The sequence below is a fragment of the Embiotoca jacksoni genome, unplaced genomic scaffold, assembly GCF_022577435.1.
Source record: "Embiotoca jacksoni isolate LCO1_2020_lvr unplaced genomic scaffold, fEmbJac1.0.p SCAF_6, whole genome shotgun sequence".
Taxonomy (NCBI): Eukaryota; Metazoa; Chordata; class Actinopteri; family Embiotocidae; genus Embiotoca; species Embiotoca jacksoni.
The window spans coordinates 11,138,648-11,155,231 of NW_027185414.1; the positions used below are offsets into that span (position 1 = coordinate 11,138,648).

At 42.0% G+C, this 16,584-nt stretch overlaps 1 protein-coding gene across 2 annotated transcripts; it reads right to left on the reverse strand.

The window, feature by feature from the left end:
- Positions 1-801: 801 nt before the first annotated feature.
- On the reverse strand, positions 802-16,274 carry urb2 (URB2 ribosome biogenesis homolog). Of its 2 annotated transcripts, none has more exons than XM_069174119.1 (12): positions 16,213-16,274; positions 15,465-15,620; positions 15,131-15,307; positions 13,777-14,951; positions 13,515-13,653; positions 10,918-13,375; positions 10,285-10,445; positions 9,975-10,085; positions 8,551-8,793; positions 6,155-6,251; positions 5,290-5,423; positions 802-2,110 (listed from the first exon to the last, which is right to left on the reverse strand). In XM_069174119.1, the coding sequence occupies exons 2-12, from the start codon at positions 15,588-15,590 to the stop codon at positions 1,913-1,915; spliced, it is 5,019 nt and encodes a 1,672-aa protein (XP_069030220.1). In that variant the 5' UTR covers positions 15,591-15,620; positions 16,213-16,274; the 3' UTR covers positions 802-1,912. The 2 variants fall into 2 exon arrangements, with proteins under 2 accessions (XP_069030220.1, XP_069030221.1); XM_069174120.1 differs by having other exon boundaries at positions 16,107-16,237.
- Positions 16,275-16,584: the final 310 nt, after the last annotated feature.

Genomic DNA, 16,584 nt, shown 5'->3' on the forward strand with positions numbered 1-16,584 from the left:
TATACCTTCATTAGTAAATAGGAGCCCTTTCCCACTCATTATATAGTCTCAGCAGCTGCACACAGAGCAGTAAATCCAAAAAGTTAATGACAATGGTAGGACAAGAGTGTTTTTAAATGAGTTGTAATAATGGAAACAGTAGCAGCGCCTATCCTGCGAACCTCATGTAGTGTTTCATAATGTAAAAACCCCAAATCCCATAATCCAATTAATGACTACCTGTTTATTTCACAGTATTATGACTCATTTATTTGATCCATTAATGTTTTTTTTGTTTCTGATAAAACAAAACAGTCCATTCATGTTTTTTGCTGGAAAAGCAGAAACTGTGGGGCTTTTCAAATACAGGCACAAAACTCATCTTTGTTTTCTCTGTTTTAGTTCCTCTTAGATTCACCAGCTGAGTGAAGATCCAGACAACTTCAACCTGACCGAGGAGATCCTCTGTGTTTGTGTGTCCATCCATTCATGCAGGTCACCAATAACATGTACCCGACTTTTTTCTTGTTTTTATTCTGTCCAGTTTTGTGTCTAATCTCCCTGCACTTTTTTTGGCACTTTAAATGTTTCACAAATATTTGTTATTTCAGAACTTCTGCCACTGTGGGTCAGATGGAAAATGTTACTCCTTTTGAAAACTATGAAATATTCCAAAAACTAAGTGGTCAACCAAGAAAAGTGAACGCAGCAAACAAAAGAAGCATAAAGCTGACTTCCCTTTGAAACTGTATGATTTTCAGATCTGTCATCAGATCTGCTTCAGAAACCAGTGGGACCATGATACAAACCTCCACAGTCTGGTCAGAAGTTCAGTTCTTATATTTTGGTTTTACACACAAATGAGATTTGCATTTCCAAAAGGAGTAAAAGATTTGGTCAGAATTAATAGTTTCCTCAATGCAGAGACGAGCAGATAGGTCCATCATGCAACACATCAGTCATACAGAACTTCAGCAACATCAGTCTGTGTTTACATGAAGGGACCAAAACAATGCAGACAGCTTAAATCCACAGATGAACTGTGTTCGGTTCTCCAAGATCCATAGAAGAACCTTCCTGCCACATACCCTGAAATCTGTAACGTGTATCTCAAAGAACTGGTGCTGCCTTAAAACTTTGTATGAAGTTAACTGAGTGCACCAACATGTATAATAGCAACAATACTGTGCACAAAACAATGCAATTAAACAAGCTTGAGAATGACACAGGATGTAAATCATCCAGTTTTTGTAGAAAACAGACCATTGACAGTGATATAGAAGGTATCCATACAATTTTTAGCAAGTCAATAAATGATAATACATCATTAATTCTTTAAATTATGACATTTTGTCCATTGTGATGGGAAACTTCAGTTTTTCAAACACAGTGAACACTTCCTATGCTGACTCCCATCACAGTGTGACAGGTCTCTGTGCCAGCAGCAAATGGTTAACAGCTACTACTCCACCAGTCAGCCATCTGCTGTGTGTTTATGGCACAGGGTGTAACCAAAGTGATCTACCTGTATTTATATGAGGTGGTGTAATTCTGTTCAAAACACTTGCAGGTCTGATCACAACCCTTTTCAGGCAATGACTTCACAGACCTCCTTTGAACTAATTTCACCTTGATGTGTTTTTGGGGCGAGTTTTTGGGTGTTTATTGGTTGCTGTATGCATATTTATTGTTGTCTTGCATTTACGTTCACAATTCAAAGCAATACTGTGATGTCCACTTTTTTAAATTTGAATAAAAACTGTTCGAGGAGCAAAACAAACCTACAGTGCGTACATCATCCGTTATCCACAAGGTCTTCAGCCTGATTTCCTATTCAAAAGCAGCATTTACATAAATACAAAGGCAGAAAGAGTCTTGTGGTTTAATTCATTTGAAATCCAAGCTAAAGGTTACCAGTGTTTGTTTTGGCAGCTCAAACAGTGTACTTGTCCTCTCCTTGCCTCTGTGCTTTGTGGTAGTGGGTGTAGCTGCTGTACAGCTCGTTGAACACCTCTCTGACTCCCATCTGCAGTCCGGCTGTCAGAAACTTGATATCCTGCTCCATACACAGGTCCAGTATCCCATAGATGCCCTCAGTCAGATGCAGCTTCACGTCTGGTCGCAGAGTCACCTGCAGGAACAAGTAAAGGGGAAGTTATGAAAAATGAGACGACAGCAGAGGAGACAATGGGAGGAAAGACAGGAATATTAAATAAGGCAAAAGCAACACATGTAAATCTGAGGTCAAACAATGTTTGTCTGTTTCATAAATCATATCGTTGTTTCACTTGTTGAAATTCTAATAGGCTTTCACAGCAGGCACTGATGATCCTTCCTGTTTCATGTACATCAACGTGGCCTAACCCTGCTCCAGAGGATTGTGTAGTGTACAAACTTCATATGTACCCGAGTGACAGAAGCAGAGCAGTGTGTTCAATCAGCAACACAACACACACTACAGCAAGTGCAGCTCTCTTTCTACAACAATACACCTGTGCACAATAGTCAGACACCAACTATTGTGCTCAGTGAAGCCTGCAAAATAAGCCAAGAGGATATTGAATAGCGCCTGGTTATTCATCTCTGTTATATAATACCCCCACAGGCATACAGGTGTTACACACCATGACCTGACATTGCCTCCAGTGACCACACTCCTCAGACCTTCCACATACATCATGACAAAGAGTGAGGAAGTCACGGCTGCTCTGTGCTGAAGACTGTACCTGTCAAATGATTAAACAAAACCTGGCTCACCTAATGACAGGCTTCATCTTATGCAGGGAACAACCCACTATTGATTTTCTGCAAACAAAGCGGACCAGTCAAAGGTCAGGTGGAGCAGTAGATTGCATAAGGTTACAGTTTATCCTAATACCTAATGATGCGATTAGATCTGCATCTGGATTCAGTGATAATCAAAGAGAACAGGAGCCGAGTGTTGGCAGGCAAATTTATAACAGCCGTGTATTTCTGTTCTGCTGTTTGCAATTTTGCAATTTTTACTTTTATTTATTTTTTTAATAACTTTTTTTTTTTTTTTTTAATTTCTTAACAAATGTTGACTGGAACTCAAGGATGAACTGATTCGATTTTGTTGTTTAAAAATCAAGGATCATGGTCACTATGACTTCTTATCTGTGACATTTTTGTTATTGTGTTATCTCAGAAAAGCCTGAAGGGAATTTGATCTAATTTGACTAAAGGATGAACTGAATTCACTGTATTGGACAAGTATGTGAACACGTAGTTGGTTTCCTAAATTCCTTGTATGTATTATACGAGTCTGGACAGACATAAATGTAAACTGCTTCTTGACTGGATGGCAGATGCATACAACCAAAGTAACTCTAGTTTTCTTTAAAAAGGCTTATTGAGATTTTTTTTTTCTTAACCTAATCATTGTAGTAAAAGAAGGGTGCCATATGTTGTATAATTGTAAAGCGCTATATAAAGTAAGCAGACTATTGTATCTGCTGAATTACATGCTGTAACATTTATGTAGATTTACACATCCTTCAAATATTTGTAACTAACAAACAACAGTGTGTTGACCTTGTTGAAGGCTTGGTCACTTGGACCTCTGCTCTATATTTGCTGCTGCTGTAATAATGTCTACCTGCTAGGGTACTTGTTTTTGACATGTTTTTAATTAAAATCAAGTAATCATATTGAAATGAGGTTAAAGAGGTAATGCACCAATTTTACACATTAAAGTCTGTTTACAGGTGTATAGGAGTGTGAAAGAGTTTTTTGTGTCTCTAGAGAGAGCGATGCATCTTCAAGTCCTGAATCTTTAACTATTAGTGGTTGAGCTGCATTCTGGGTAATGTAGACACCACATTTTGATGAGGAAGAAGAATTTCTGAAACAAAAACTATATCATTTATTAGCCTGCTGCATCAACTCTGACTGGGTTTCTTTACATTATCCATCCTAATTCCTAAAAGTCCAACTTGTTAAATGTAAAAAGAAACTCCACCAGTTCCTCGTCTAACAACACCTGGCTGCTGCACGTGATGTTCAGTTCCAGCTAAGAGCAATTAGAAGCTGTTCTGATAGAGGAGACAGCTAAATTACCTCTGATTTACAAAGAGGACCACCTCTTTAAAAAGCTCCATTAAAAGCACAATACGAATCCAATTTTAGGATTATTAGATTATTCATACCAAATTCAAAGAAACACCTTCTGCACACTCTTTCTGCCTCCCTGCCTCTGTCCGTCTGTCTGTCTGACAGCCTGTGTGTTACTTTCATGTCTTCCTCTCAGTCTGCAACACGGCTGGAAACTGCTGAGTCAGGCTGGCGTCATGTTAAATACAGTCTGGCAGCAGTGAGTAGCCCGCGTTCACAAGCCAGACATGACTCACTGAACTGAGGAAGCAGCCAGCCTAAAGCTTTACTCCAGCACATGGAGTTACAGTAACCCTGGACCTGTTAACTAAGATTTGTGAACATCTATAATTTGGCCAATGGAAGCACTTCCCATCTTGACTTCTGAGCGTCAGCGTCTCTGTAACTCAGCTCAACGGCACAACTGGTCAAAGGATCAGCTGAGATCCTGCTGACTCTCCCATATTTGTGTGAGTGTGAGTGTGTGTGCTGTGTTCTTAACTGACATTTCAATTCTGTGTCACTTTACCGTAACACCATTTAAAAGAATAGTTTTCCAATACAAATACTGGTAAAAGAAGACACAGAGAGCACTCGTATGTGTGTGTACATATTTGTATATCCAGATGTGGGCTTAAATATGAATACACACCGACCCATGGGAACATGTGTCACTTTGGGGACCAATATTGACATCCCCAGAGGTCCAGCCTGCTTTTTGAGGGTTACAACTTGCTTTTAGGGTTAGAATTAAGTTCAGGTGACATTACGGTTAAGGTTAGGCATTTAAGTTGTGATGGTTAATGTTAGAGTAGGGGTAAGAAAAGCACTACGCCAATGAAAATCCCCATGGAGATAGTGAAACAAATGGTGATTTTAATTTGAAATGTCACATAGTTTCACTTTATTGAAAGATCATGATGTCAATGAGTCAGACAAAGACAGAGTTAAGTGCAGACGTGTCTAGCCTTGTGTTGTTCACTACAAGGAAGTAGCTGTGATTTTATATTATCTGCGTCTTTTCGTCTTTTCCTTCTGCGCTGCCTGTCAGTGAGATTAGTTTCCGATTGGACTGTTGTAAAACTGGTTTACCAAAATTGGACTGTTGTAAAACTGGTTTACCAAAATACACACCGACACTCTGTGTGTGTGTGTGTGTGTGTGTGTGTGTGTGTGTGTGTGTGTGTGTGTGTGTACCTTCTGCAGCTCTGTGACGTACTGAGCCACCATGAAGGCAGACAGTGTGGGGAAGCTCTCGGCTGTAGCAGCGATGTGAGAGTACATCCTCTCTATCAGTCTGGAGCACAGCAAATATACGTCGTCATCTGGACCTTCACAACAAAAGTTTGTTTGTTTAGACATTACCCCCAGGACTGGACTTAGTTTTCTTTTTCTTCAATTGTCATGGTAAGATACCTGACTGTGAAACTGTAGGAATAGCAAGGCCTAGAAGTGCGGCAAAAAAATAGAGCCATCAAAGGTTAAAGGTAATTACACAACCTGCTCAGACAGCACTCTTATTTGTGTGTAGAGAATAGTTTCTATGGCGACTACTTAAGAGTTTTCTGCAACAGATGTCTGCAGTTTAGAGTGGATTTAAACTGAAACATGAGGCAAGATTATGAACCCTGTCTTTAACTTTTCCTACTTCTGGGAGGCTTTGGCCAACTGTGTTGAAATGAGACTGAGTTCAGTTTACACAATGCAATCTACTGTCTTCAATAATCTGCTGTGTTGTTCCTTGTTGCATTTCAAGGACAGGAGGAGGGAAAACCACAAGCCAGACCTGGACTGAACACTATATGCAATAATTTACTGACAGTACTCCCATATCATATGAAAGTGATTATACCAGCAGGCCTCCAGGACCTGATGATCTCTCCTCCTACAGTCTCAACCTACAACTTTTCATTGTGAATTCATGAGTGAAACTCTGACCTACCTGATTCGACAAAATCAAACAATCAGTCATAAAGACAAAAGTAGGATGTTTTCCTTTGACACATTATTGTCTCATAATATCATATTACTTGTCTGATCCTGCTGATCCTGTGTGTGTTACCTGTGTCACTGTCTCCTCTCTGTCGACCCTCCTGCATGATGGATGCCACCAGACGATAGAAGACATTTAGGAAAGACGGCGCTGCGTCTAACATGACCTGAAAACAGACAAGAACTATACGGTCATAAAAGTATATATATATTTTACATACTGTACTTTTCCTCGCTGATAAAAGACTGATAAACTTTTAAGAAGTACTCAAAGATACAGAGACCAGTAAAAAAAAAAAACTGACTACGTTGTTTGTCGACCCCTACATTCATTCATACATTTATTCTTGAGGATTTCCAACTGATTTCTTAGTAATATTACTGACTATTCACGGCTCTAATACAGTAGACTATTATATGAATCCTGCTCAACCTGACCTATTGATGTGACACGTATCATAGAGTGATCAAATGTTTCGAGAAACTTTTGGAAATTGTAAGATAAGTAAAAAGTTTTAGGGTGTTCCAGCTGGACAGGGAATTGAACACAGAAACACTTTTAAATTTGGACACATCAGTCCTGAAACCATGAACTCACAGCTCACAAAATGAGTGAGGTAAAAGCTGTGTTTGCACTTCTGTCTATACCTCTCCTCTGGTCTCTGTTCAAGGCCTGCAGCGGAATGAGGGAGGGACGGAGAGACAGGCAGAATATAAACGAGGGAGGGATGATGTCACCCGCTCTGGTTGGAGCTCAGCAATGGTTTCCATCGACTTAAATCCGCTCCATGCCAACCTACTCTCCATGCCAGCCCCCATACAGTTCCTCTCTTCTCCTCTCTGTCCTATCACACCGCCTCTCCCCAGCTCACACCCTTCTTCTCCACTTCTTGTTCCCTCGCGTATCGCATTTCAATCAAATTTTCCCCTTTTGTTCTCCCATCTCTTCATCACTTATGTCTTATCCTCCTCTTTTCCTCTATAAATGGACTGTGCTTTTCTTCACTGGCTCCTTTCTCCTCTCACGTTTACCTCCCCCCTCCTGCTCTGCCAGCTCCTTTACTGATGTCTTTTGTCCTCTCAAACATCTGATATTACTTAGCTGGTCCTTGGGCTGTTTTATCTAATGCAGCTGCCCCTTTCAGTCCCGCTATGTCACTTTTTCTGAACCAAAAAAAACTGTCAACATGTTATAGTGCCAAACTAAAAAATTATCACATTAACACCATCACAACAAAAGGCATTGTGTGGGATGGGAATGTGGATGTTCACGTTACAATTTGTACGTGTTTTTCTCAAATAAAAAAAATGTTGTTCCTGTGTGATGTAAACACTCCCTGTAAAAAGCTGAAAATGGGAAAGTTATGAGGTTTTCATGCAGCTGCAGCACGACTCTGGTGAGCTGCAATATCCTCTGGTTGAAAGCGACATTCCTCTGGGGCATCCTGTGGTCTCAGCAGCAGCATTCTTCAAATCAGAGATTCAAACCAGCAGCCTTGACCATAATGACCTTCATTACATAAGTGCCTTTAGATATGGTTTCACAAGCAGGGTGCAGTGCAGTCAGAGACTTTATAAAAAGTATCCAGATGTTATCTTATTTAATCTAATAACAAATTTATATCTAGTAAATAATGAATGTGAATTTAATTGGTCTTCATGCTTGCCATAATGTTAATCCACAAAAAAAAAAAAGCTGCAGGAGTAATGCACTGAAACAATAATCACTTGTAATTTCAATTAAGACCTAACACTTTTTGATGAATATCATGTATAAACCAGTTGGAACATAAATAAACATTGTTTTATTTCTATCGTCACGACAGCTTTTTATTGCATTGTTTTGATTGATGACCAGATCTAAAGTCTTTTTCGAAGAAATCCAGGACAAAAGTTTAAAAAGTTAATATGCTGTGAGCGCACAGTAATAACTGCAGGTGACTCACATCTCACCTTAAAATAATTTGGAAAAACACCTGAACCTAGGGTATTATTTATGATCAGAACTGTGTGACATATTTATTTGTATATAAACTTTGCGAGTATAAAGGGTTCTTCAGGAGCTCAATGTCACCACCCGTCAGGAAGGTCGTGGTTTCAACCAGATTTTGTGTTCTGAGTTTGTATGTTCTCCTTCTGTCTGTTTGTTGAGGTATTTAGAGCGCAGCGATATTATCATCGTATGATCCTTGTATTGGGTCAAAAAGTATTTTGATCAGTTGTGTCAGTTTAGTTTTTTGATGAGACAAAAGTTGATATAATTTACTCTTGAAGGGTTTAAAATGTTCTGGTCGCACACTTGCCATGCAAGAACATCACTGCACATCATGTGATGTAAATATGCCATATTCTTGGATATTATTGCAATCCAAATAATGACTACTTATTTTTCTTATTACTCTCAGTTTGCTTCCTCATCATCTCAGTCACTCATCCCACCAACCCTCTTCATCTGCCTCTTGGTACCTGAGGATGACACTGGATGATGGCAAACAGCGCCTCATGAACAGCCAGGAACATCGCCTGGTAGACGGGTGGGCTCATGTGGTTGAGTGGCACCGACTGAAGCGCGCCAAAGACCAAAATCACATGATGAGGGTTGCCGATGAGCCCCTCCCCCTGGCGCAGCAGTGATGTCAAGGACGTCACCGTGGGAACGGTAAAGGGAAGGGTCAAAGAGACGTCCTCGCTGGACGTTCTTACTAAGGACTGTAACACAGAAAGATGATGCACACAGTCAAAGTTAGAGATAAATTGGTCAGACACAAAAAGACATAAAACCTTTTGAGGCCTTTATCACAGCAGACATTTGACTTGTCATAGCAGAAACTGTGTTTCTAGCACCACCATTAACAGTCTACGCTGTGTTACTTTGCCCTAGTCCATATTTACTCACGACATGCTGTTCAAGAACTGCATGTTGAAAAAACAAAAATTGGACTGCTTTTAAAACATAAATATTTCACCGACATTCAATTTAGATGAAGCCTTCTAAAGAAGAGTGCGGACACTGTGAGTGTGTGTAACAGCGTGGTTAGCATATTAAAGTACTGCCCTTATGTGTGGGTTTGTCTGATGATAGAGATGTAATGAACAGGTATACCAACAAAAATAATCAGACTGTGATTGTCATTTAGCTGCTTTAGGCTGTCACATGTACTTCCAGCTAACTTTCACTAAAAATTCTGCTGATGTAGAGCCTGAGAACATCTCAGCTGGGCTCTGCCTGCTGCTTGTGTTAACAGCGTTGTTCAACTTATTCTGAGAACTCTAGCTTTCTGATTTCTTTTTGTTTACAATTGAATTTTTTTTTTTTTTTTTTTTAATCACTAAATTATTCAAATGCAATGACAGCCATTTTAGTGCCAGTAAAGAACAACTTAACACAGCCAGTGACTTTTTCACTTGTCTTCTCCGAGGCCTCAAACACAAAGATGGCTTCAGAAGGGCGTGTAACCCAGTAAATCATGATTCCAGTGATTACACACAGGTGTTAAAGGATGGCAGACCCTTTGTTTGTGAAAGGGGGCATTTGTACAATGACATGTCACAGACCTGCAATAACACGACACTGTTTAAACTATTTTGGAAAGCAGTCGGTCCTGAAAGGTTGGCAGAAAAAATGCAATCATGAAAGCTATTTTCTTTCCTATCCTTAAACACTGTCATCGCTCCTTTGTTGCGCTGTTTTGTTGATCTCATATGATTAGTTCAACACCAAACAATACAAACCTACTGGACTGCCACAAACCTTAGTTTAACAACAATTTTCACAAACTTGTGTTCAAGTACGTGCGAATGTATGTGTACGCATGAGTGCATATTCTCAATGAGGCGTGTTTTTTTTTCAGCTGTATAGGTGTCTGAGTGTGCGTGTGCAGGTTTCTCACCACCATGGCAGATATAATCTGTGATGCAATGAGCCACAGAGCTTTAGAGCAGGTGTCAGGTATCTGACAGCACGACAGCAGCTTAACGATGGTTACGGCAGACAGCACCTCCTGGAGAGCAGTTAGCAGGGAGAAGGGTTAAAAACAGTTAATTTACTAAGTATTTCATGTCAAAAGAATTATTTAATGTAAAAATTTTTTTAAAAAAAACGAAAATCCTTCCCATCAAGTTGAGAGCTTTTCATTTAAAACATTGTATTAACATCTTTAGATATGAAACAACCAAAGTTATCAGAGATTTTGGCCTCACCCTGCAGTTTCCTGCCCTCAGCTTGCCAGAGTCAAGTCCTTCTCTGATCAGCAGCAGCAGCAGGTTGAACCGATCTATAGTGCTGTTCTCCACTAGGTGGCGCAGCAGCTCCTGCACCGCTGGCTCCAGCTCACCAACATCAGTCGAAGACAGCCAAGAAGCTGAGAGCAGAGTGAAAATGTGTTACATTAATGATGACCCACTAAAACATAAAACTCCAGAGTCCAGTCAAGTAAAGTAAATAAATCACTTTTAAACAGCAGGTTGGACACAATCTAGATAATATTCTACTAACATGTCTTGAAAGAAATCCAACCTGTAATGTTGTTTCAATATGTGTATGCATAACCCAAGTCACAATTTTCAAGACTCAAAAAAAATAAAAAATAAAAAATTCGTATCGAAGAAATTTTGCCTAAACCTTCAGTGATAAACACGGTTAACAACTACATCTGTCATATTTGGGAAACTATGTCAACACAAAAGCTCATTTTCTGAAACAGCTGGTGTGAAATACTCACTCCATTGTAAACTGATGTCAATATGTGCAATATGCAAAGCCAATTACTGAAAGTACAACACTGATTGATTGTTCAAGTGAATGATGTTTGTCTTTAATATGGGTCCATATACCTGTCAGCAGCCTGTGCACATTCTGCAGGATCTGAATGTACAGCTCGTCCAACTCCTTTTCTCCTTTCTTTGCCTCTCCTCCCTCCTTTTCCCTCTCTCCTTCTGTCTTCTCCACTGCTTTGTAAAAAGCTGACAAGAAATGGAGAGAGGAAACCAGGAAGTCCATGGGCATTGGGGCAGAGCTTATTTCTCTGAGGATCTGCTGGCTGAAGCTCCGATAAAGGGTCATATGAGTCAGGGTGAGTCGGCGGTCATCCTGCACGGACAGTGAGGACGGTTCGCAGTGCAGCATGACGGTAACGACTTCTACGACAAAGGTTTGACCAAGGATGCTGGCTTGCTTTATGACAGTCTGGGGCTTCAGCACAGAAACAACAGCTGGTCCCAGTGAAGCAGTCGTTCTTGTGAGCATTTGGGTTAAAGTTTCATCCACTGGCTTGCTTCTTCCTAAGTTTGAGGTCATTGCCTGGGAGAAGGAAGTCAGAGATGCCAGCAGGAGATGAACCGACTGCATGGATGCTCCTGAACTGGATACTGCAATTTGTCTACTTGCTACCTCCTTACTGGTAAGATAGGAAGTAAACTGGTCCAGGTTGAGTCGAATGCTGCTGTTTCTGATTATAATCAACTGGACCAGGCACCTAATGAAGCCCTGAACTGCTTTGATCAAATCCAGCCAATCGGGGATGCATGTAGCTTGAACTCTTGCACTGTTGCTATGCCAGAGGAGAGACGACACGGCTGCCTGGAGCAGAGTCCCACCATGGATGAGTTTCAAAACACTCTGGAAGTTTCTACCCTCCAGAAGAGAAACCAGAATCCTGAGCAGCTTCCCGAGGAACAGAGCATCAGCTCCAGATTCAGGCTGGTCTTCGGCCATCTGGTCTGGCTGGCTGGAGGTGCAGGTGAGCATGAAGAAGAGGAGGAGGAAAACCGAGGAGAGATCTTCAGAGCACATCCCATCTGGATTCAAGTTTGTTAAGATTTGGAGTAATTGTAACAGCTCCTTGGTTTGTGTGTTGCTCAGCAGTACAGGCATCTCTCCAGTTTTAGAGGACGCCAGTATATCCTCAATGATGGTCTCTTTCCTAACCAGTTTATGCACAGACTGATTGGCATCTCTCTCTGAAGAAACAGCTCCAGTCTCTTTCTCCTGAAATGTCTGCAGTGTTGGACAAACCTTGGCTGCATGTGCTGCCTGGAGCACACCGACGATTCTTTGTGTGAGCGACTGAACTGCAGCAGAGAACAGAGAAGGCAACTCAGGGAAAATTGGGCTTTGGAGAAGCTGTGAGGATATGAGGGAGACGGTCAGATAGCCGGGCAGCTGGTCTTTGGATCCGCCCGTCTGTCTGTTCAGCAATGAACCGACAAGAACATTTGCTATGCAGCACACGTCTTCTGCACTCAGGTGGGGCATAATCAAAGGCAAATCGGATGCGATAAGGTGCCAGTGTGCTACAAGGTGGGAGCTGGCATTCACGCTGCCGATCTGCCCGTCCCACACCTGCTCTCCATCCACACTCACCTCAAGCTCCGGTCGAGCTAAAATAAACTGGGCTGCTCTGTTTAGTAGCGTTGCAGTATCGGATTTACAGAGTAACGCATTATCCAACAAAACCTTCTTCATTTGTTGTAAAGTGAGGAGTTTGAGCAGCAAACGTCTCCTGGGGCTGTGGGGGGAAGAGGGATGGAGACGTGATGGTAGGATCTCACCAGACAGAAGACTCTTAATGTGGTTTAGGACAGGAGAACTGGAACAAGCTTCGTCCTCAGTCTCACTCACAGCTACTGTCTGGGCTGAGTCAAGAGACGTGTATTTGCTGCAGTGGATATGAAAGAGTGTGTCCACTTCCACCCAGGTGTATCTGAGCAGGAGAGCGGCCTCCTGGGTCCTCTGTTCCCACGGAGCTGCTGTGTTAGACTCTGAAACCTTCTCTGACTCTTGGGGGTTCCGATTCTTTTTGCCTTTTGGATTCCTTTGAACTGAACTTGTCTGCAGATGAAGTAACTCCTTGACTGCCTGCTGCATCTCCTCCATCAGGCCTCGACTCTGCCTGACTAAGGGAACAGGAGAGGAACTGTCTAGAGTCTTAAGGCTAAACAAAACGACATGAAGTAGCTGACTGAGTGAGGACAGTTTCAGAGATGCGTCTTCTTTCTCTTGGTCCCCCTGACCTCCGTCAATGTCCATTTTCTCTGCCTTGCTTTCCTCCTTCCCCAGGTCAGGTAGGATATATCTCCTGATGCTCTCCAACATCAATGAGCAGATCTCCAGGCCCTGGGAAGGCGGTGTGTCCAGAAGACAAGTCCTGAGAGACATGGAGATGCTTTCAGACAGCAGAGGAGGCCGGAGGTCGTCCAGAGCTGGCTGACAGACCACAGACAGGAGCTCAGAGAAGAGACGAGGTAGCTGACGGAGCTTAGTGTAGGTCTGGAGGAGACTACACACCATGAGCTGGAGGGAAACAAACATTGTGTCCATCAAACATGTTCCCCTGACAACATAAGAATTTTAATTTACAATTAAAAAAGTGGATTTACAACTGCATTTCATTTGTGAAATATAAATTGTAATTGAGTGATTAGATCCAGACCTGTCTGGCCCGCTGCACTCGTACTTCCATGCATTCAGCATTAACCCAAGCTGACGATAACAGTTGGTCCAGGTCTGGTTCAAGAATCAGATGACTGAGACTCAAAAGCACCTTTAAACAGCGGTACCACGATGGTATGCTGAAATTCAAGACGAGAACATGTTTAATGTATAACCAACAAAATGGCTAAACAAAATTATTCTGAATGCAAAATAATCTTTCAGAAACAATGAAAAATACATCAAGAGGAACTTTTAGTTACCTTGGCTGGGCCTCATTGAACAGCCTTTGGACCAAGACTCTGTAAAACTTGAGTTGGACCTGTCTGTGTCGTATCTTGTCTGCAGCTACATTATAAATATCAGCTGACAGAGCCTGGCTCAGCAGGGACTCCACAGCCAGCAGAGCCAGGCTCCAGCTCCTGGGGGAGCAGAGGGAGGATGGAGGAGACTTCTCCCTAGGGGAAGCGTCGTCCTGCTGCTCTGCTTTGGCAGGTGAGAGTCCATCGAGATGAAGCTCTAAAGCGGGGACCAATCTGGTGAGAAAATAGAAACACAGCATCCTCTGCTCCTCCTCAACTTCTCCCTTTCCTTTCCCGTATCTTTCTACAAAAAACTTGAACAGTAGAGACAATGTGTTGGACTTCACAGAGTAGTGGAGCGATGGCTCACAGTAGCCCTCGGCACTCAGTTTGCAAAGTACAGCATGGACTGGCTTTAAAGGCCCTTTGGCACCTCCAGATCCACGTTTCCCAGAATCCTCCTTAGTTGGAAGGAGCTCCTCCTTGTAAAGGTTCAGGTGCTCAGAGGAGAAGAGCGCTAACTGAAGGATTGAGTCTATCTTGACGCGGATGTCTCTGGACAGCTGCTGACGGAGACGCAAGTGTGTGTGAGACGGTGCAAATTCCCCAGAGGTCAGCAGGTGTCGGAGCAGTATTAAGGGTTGGATCAGCTGGTTGGTGACCATAGTAAAGACTCTGTTAGGATTGGCTTGTTGTCGTTGCACTGACAAATAACATGAGAGCACCTGAAGCAACACCTCAAATAAATTAGCAGAACGGAGGTTTTCCTTTGGCCCGGCAAGGGATTTATTAGCATCCGACTCTGGCTGCTCTGGTGGACTGACAGTGATCTGCTCCATTTGGGAAGTCTCCAAATTAGTAGCAGGTTCAGCTTGAAGATGCTCAGTCATCAGTTCATCTTGACACATGACAGACTCCCTCATGTGGTGCTCCAGTAGCAAAGGCTGCTGTAGCTCAAAGCAGGATAACAAGCAGAGCTTGGCCAGCAGACTGACCATAAGTTCATACTTAGTAGTAAAAACAGATGAGAGTGCAGGAGAAGAGAGAATTCCCTGACAGACACTGAGTATAGTGGACACACACACTGGTGACTTTGAACCAACGTGTGCACACTTCTGCAGCTGGTCAAGCAGCAACTAGAGGAAAACAGAGAAGAATCTGTCAATAAATAAATCGAACTAAACTGACACTTAATCTGGCAGCTTTTTAAGAGTAAACTGTAAATGCTGAAACCTGAACATGAATCCCTCAATATGTGTTGTTACATAATCATTATAATATTCTCCTACTGTTTATGTAAAAATTGTAGATGTACCTGTGCCATGTTCAGCCTAAGACTGATGGTCTTCCCCTGCTTGAGAAGAGACTGGAGCTTCCTGCTGTGAAGCACATCATCAAGGTAGCACCACAGGCCTTCCAAAACATCCTGTGGAAAGTCCACCTTTTTATTGTACCAGCATGTCAGGGAATGAGTGCACCAGTCCAGCAGCACCTACAGACGGACACAGAAGTAGATGTTAGGCATTTGTATGGTAACATAGAACATCTACATTCACTAAGCATTCCCACATCAGAACCACGCATCCACATTAACAACTGGTAAACCAATCATGATCACCCTTTGAACATACAGCAGCTTCGTCTGTTACCTGTTCTTTGTTTGGCAGCAGGCACTGAGAGGAGATCCACGCAAAACGTGCCAGCTTCAGCTTGTCCTCCCACGGAGTCTGTGGACTCTTTAGTTTTAGATGGATACCCGAGTAGATGGCAGCCATCGCTGCAGCCGGTGTTACTGGTGCTCAGGTCTGAGGAGACAAGACGTGGATGAGGAGACAAGTGGCTCGAGGGAGGAATAGCGGGAAAGGTGGGCAAGATAAGGAAACCTGAGTATTCTCGGTGATCCGTGATACTTCTCTGGATGAAACTAAATACAACAGAGACAATGAAAACACTAAACTTGGTGAGACAGAAAAGTTTTGAAGGCAGTTTGTTTCACAGGGAAGGATGAAAGGAACCAAAAGGACCCATTATAGACCTGCGTCTTACTTTAAGCATATAAACATCGTATTCTCTTCCTGGTCCAGCTAAACTCTGATCCTCGCATTACCAACCAGATCATGCATATACGGGTTTTTTTTGGGTTTTTTTTAGCAAAGATGGTCGAAGTGATGGACAAAAAGTTCCTCGTTCTTGGTTCTATGTAAGTCTGTCTAGTCCAGCTGACTGACATGCTCTACAGCTAACGACTAGCTACATAGCACATTGTCGCTAACTTCAAAATAAGCTCATACCTGAACTGCTACTCATCTGTACGTAACCAAATCGTCGCCTCGCTTTAAATAGCCTTGTTTAATATTAGTTACATTCACTTGTATGAGTTTAGCTTATTAAACTTACTACTTTTAAACCCGCACGTGTCTCCTGTTATCAGACTTGGACGACCTCTCAACTTTCACCCTGCCAGCCAGGCTGCAGCAATCGAGAGTCGATAGCAAATATCGGTCGAAGGTTGGATCAGATCCACATCTTCGCTTTTCACCTTCACCTCCCACAAACTCTGGTAGAAATGATATTTAATGAGGCCAATTCTGGTTATGATTATTCAATTAATTTATAAATTAAAAATAAATTTAAAAAAAAAGGAAAAGGAAAACGCGGGTTATCAAGGAAATAATTGCCTCATGCCATCATGCCACATTGTTAGGCATTATAAATATGTTTGTAATAACTAAGTAAAAATAAACACATTAACTCTGTGTTCTTTGTGTA